Source organism: Myotis daubentonii, chromosome 9, assembly GCF_963259705.1.
Source record: "Myotis daubentonii chromosome 9, mMyoDau2.1, whole genome shotgun sequence".
Classification (NCBI taxonomy): domain Eukaryota; kingdom Metazoa; phylum Chordata; class Mammalia; order Chiroptera; family Vespertilionidae; genus Myotis; species Myotis daubentonii.
Window position 1 is genome coordinate 66,655,936 of NC_081848.1, and position 4,722 is coordinate 66,660,657.

At 36.3% G+C, this 4,722-nt stretch overlaps 1 protein-coding gene across 1 annotated transcript; it reads left to right on the forward strand.

The window, feature by feature from the left end:
- The first annotated feature begins 1,942 nt into the window (after window positions 1-1,942).
- On the forward strand, window positions 1,943-2,902 carry LOC132241925 (olfactory receptor 10Q1-like). The gene has a single exon (XM_059710873.1). The coding sequence runs from the start codon at window positions 1,943-1,945 to the stop codon at window positions 2,900-2,902; it is 960 nt and encodes a 319-aa protein (XP_059566856.1).
- The last annotated feature ends 1,820 nt before the right edge of the window (window positions 2,903-4,722 follow it).

The window sequence follows — 4,722 nt, forward strand, 5'->3', positions numbered from 1 at the left end:
TACAGATGATGTATTATAGAATTGTACACCTGAAACCTATATAATTTTATTAACCAATGTCACCCCAATAAATTCAATATAAATAAATAAAGACAATTTAAGCAAAGTTCTAAATTAAAAACTAAAATAATTAAAATAATAAAACAAGAACTTGGGGTCTGGCCAAAATAGTCATTTTACTTAATTATTAGCACCTTTCTAGGATAACTTCGATTATTTGGCTAGTGGCCTAGAATTTGATTTTTTAAAATCTTTTTAAATAAAAAAAAATATTTGTTTTTTCATGTGACCAACTAAGCTATCAAAGGGTGCACAATCTTATTATCCAATGTCATCTCATAAATTTAATAAAAAAACAAAACAAAGATTTTTGTTCTATATAATTCTTTATTCATTTTGTTCTTTTTTTAAAAACTATAACTTCATTCTTTTGTGTTTTTTCTCTTTAATTTTTGGGAAAGATATTTATATGATATACATTTGGAAAAATACATTCTCTTTGTGCTTAAAGTGATTAACGTTAAATGTTAAGGAATATAAAAATTAAAAACGTGAAGTATTCACATTTAAATAATAATTTGGTTTATACTGAATTATTATTTATGTAGTTTGAGGAAACTAGCACAATATTACCTATCTTTCCTTTCTATTACCCATTTCTCATATTTTTATAAAAGTTATGATTGTAGATCTAGTTTAATATTAGCCCAACCAGTGTGGTTCAGTGGTTGAGCATCAACCTATGAACCAGGAGGTCACGGTTCGCTTCTCGGTCAGGGCACATCCCCGAGTTTTGGGCTCAATCCCCAGTGTGAAGTGTGCAGGAGGCAGCAGATCAATGATTCTCTCTCATCATTAATATTTCTATATCTCTATCCCTTTTCCTTCTCTTATGAAATAAATTAAAAAATATTTTAAAAATTATTTTCCATAATAAGTTTTTCAAGAATTCTATTTGAAATTTCTGTTTTTTAAACAATATTTGAAATACTTATTTAGACATAACTGTGTCTTACTGTGTTCTATTTCTCACAACTTTTCTTTTGTATCACAAAATACCCAACAATTAATTTTTTTAAAAAAGTAATTATTTGAGTTATTGAATTAATGTTTCAGCATGGATGTAGACAATATAATTCCAGAACCATTACAATTTTTTTAAAAGTTTTTCATGTTATAATACATGGATGACAACTGGATTGGATAGAATCTCTTACTCAGGACTTTTTTTTCCTTAAAACATTTTGAATAGTGGTCCATCATCTCCTGAACTTTTTTATCATAAAAAAACATTTTTTTAAATACAAATCTATCAGAAAGTGGTGACTTTGTGAAAAATGGTTACTTTTCTTTTTTCCCTTCTAGGAAACTTCTAGTTTCCTCATCATCTTTCCTTATCTCAGCTAGCTTCACTCTTGTTTCTATCTACCATATATCCAATGCTTACCTGCCAGTATATTTGAACTCTAAAATTTGGGTTGACAATTGAAATCCTATAGAAAACACTTCAGTAAGGGAAAATATATGTGGCATATGTCAAATATAAGTTGTACCTTGGAATAAAGATGTGTTCCCAGTCCTCTATGAGACCAAAACATCCAGAATAACATGAAGATTTTCATAATTCAAAACGTAATCTATAAAATAAACGTCTACATAAAATATATATATATATCTTTTACAAAAGCAAAGAGCTAGCACCTATGGATGAATATTGAAGGGCTGATGTTTAAAGTTATTTTAGGTCTTTTTTTTCTTCAGGAACATACATATGAATCATTCTAAGGATTATTATTCATATCTTTTATTACAGTTAGAATCTCGATCACAATAAGGCAATTTCCATATCAGAAACAAAACGTAAAAATCTTTATTTTCCTCAGGCAATAGATGAACTCAGCAAAGGAAGATTCAGCACTTTCTGTTCTGTTTTGCAGAAGACATGTTTGCTAGGAGCCCTGTCCTCAACCAGTCCGGCCCCACTGAGTTTGTGTTCCGAGTATTCACTGCTGTCCCTGAATTCCAGGCCCTTCTCTTCATCCTCTTCCTCCTCCTCTACCTGATGATCCTTTGTGGCAACACAGCCATCATCTGGGCAGTGTGCACACACAGCTCCCTGCGCACCCCAATGTATTTCTTCCTGTCCAACTTGTCCTTCATAGAGATCAGCTACACCACCGTGGTGGTGCCCTTGTTGCTTTCCAACATCTTTGGAGCCCGGAAGCCCATTTCTCTGGCTGGCTGCGGGGCCCAAATGTTCTTTTTTCTCACTCTTGGTGGTGCTGACTGTTTCCTCTTGGCAATCATGGCATATGATCGCTATGTGGCCATCTGCCACCCACTGCACTACACCCTCATCATGACCCAGAAGCTGTGCATCCAGATGGTGGGCTGTGCCGTGGGGCTGGCGCTCTACCTGTCCCTGCAGCTCACATCCTTAATCTTCACCTTGCCCTTCTGTGGACACCTCCGGGAAATCAACCACTTCCTCTGTGATGTGCCTCCCGTCCTGAGGCTGGCCTGCGCTGACATCCGTGTGCACCAGGCCGTCCTCTATGTCGTGAGTATCCTCGTGCTGACTGTCCCCTTTATCCTTATTTCTGTCTCCTACGTGTTCATCACCATGGCCATCCTGCGCATCCGTTCTGCTGAGGGCCGCCGCCGGGCCTTCTCCACCTGCTCTTCCCACCTCACCGTGGTCTTGCTACAGTATGGCTTCTGTGCCTTGGTCTACCTGCGTCCTCAATCTAGCTCTTCTGTGGAGGAGGATCGCCAATTTGCCCTCATTTACACCTTTGTCACCCCCTTACTCAACCCGCTGATTTACACGCTTAGGAACAAGGATGTCAAAGTTGCCCTGAAAAAGGCCATCAGTAGCAAAGGAACAGCTGAAGCTCTCTGAAGAGTTAGAACTTGAAGGATGTGACAACAATGAAACTCTTACATACAAATGCCATAGTTACATTGATTTCCCCACAATTTTGATTTACATTAATTATTTTTTTCCTAATACATGTAGTTGCTACAGTTTGCTCTCTCCTTTTTTTTAAAAGTTCTCTAAACTTTAAACCTCTGAAAACTAAACAGGAATACTATAGGCTGCTATTGTGCACTTAGGCCCAAACTAAAAATTTACATTTCCTCTGAAGCAACTTCATTACTTTTAAAGTTTCCTCCTGAGAAGCAATGGTATTAATTGAGTCCTTGAACTCTGATTTGGATGAGAAATGTTCATAAAGACATTTCACTCAATCTAATGTGCCTTATTCTTGTATTTGCCTTTAAAGGGTGACAAATAACCATCTGGTCAATTTACCTGTTTCTTTCATTGAACCTCTTTTGCATGTAACAATGGTCCCTGTGTGCTGGTCTAATCTATGCTCTCACATTTAATGCAGGCATGTGCAAGTAGGTCAGGAATGGTGGAGCAGTCCATTTGCTCTCAGAATTAATAAGTGTTGAGGGAAAATGCCAGGTTTCTAACCTAAGACTCCTAAGTTGTCAGAAAATAAGAGTGCGTCATTAAGTACCATGGTCACACTTTCTAGAGGTCATCCTCTGCATTAGTCAGGGATCTCCAGAGAAACAGAGCCAACGGGATGTACAGATGCAAAGGGAGAGATTTATAGTAAGGATTGGGCTCATGTGATTATGGAGTCTGGCAAGTCAAAAATATCCAGCCGTCCAAAGGCATTCTGGAAGAGAAATCCCTTCCTTTTCTGGGTATCTTGTTTTTTTCTCTTGAGACCTAAAAGATAAGGCCCATGTACATTGTGTTGGTGGGCTGCTTTACACGAAGTCTACTGATTTATATGTTAATCACATCCAAAAACCACCTTGACAGCAGCATTTTGATAGGTGTTTTACTAAACAACTGGGCACCATATATAGCAGTGATGGCGAACCTATAACATGCGTGTCAGAGGTGACATGCAAACTCATTTTTTTGGTTGATTTTTCTTTGTTAAATGGCATTTAAATATATAAAATAAATACCAAAAATATAAATCTTTGTTTTACTATGGTTGCAAATATCAAAAATTTTCTATATGTGACATGGCACCAGAGTTAAGTTAGGGTTTTTCAAAATGCTGACATGCGGAGCTCAAAATGTTTGCCATCACTGATATATAGCCTGGCAAGTTGACATAAAATTAACCATCATAATCTACCCTTTGTCAGCTTGGCATCCATACTCATAAACCATATTTAATCTCTAATCAAGACAATAACAAAGTCATACTTCTGCCTAACCTGGTATAATTATCCTACGTATAACTCAGAAAATATTAACCCTATCCCCAGAAGAGTATGCAAAGTCCTTGGGTGATGTTCACCTTTCTACTTTATATTCTGTAACTTAAATGCTATGCTGTAGAGTTAACAATATTAAATACTATAATGCAAAGTCAATATATATTATGTTATATAGTAGGAGGATAAGAGAGGGAAGAAAACATATACATACATAAAAACATTTTTATGAAAATAAAGAAATACATGTAACATTTATAGTCTTCATTTCTGCAACTGCTCATATGGTCAAAACTGGTATTTATAATCCCTTTTTCCAATGCCCATTCCATATTCTCTTTGTCCTCAGGAAGTTCCACAGCTTATTATGGTTCTTTGCCTGGTGATGTGACCCAATTCTTCATTCCTTAAGGTTACAGTATTTTAGCAGTCTTCAAAGGGCCATTCACCAATTCCATTGAGCCAGAT

Coding starts and splice junctions, on each gene's coding strand:
- LOC132241925 (XM_059710873.1), top strand. CDS start 1,943: ATGTTTGCTAGGAGCCCTGTCCTCAACCAGTCCGGCCCCACTGAGTTT.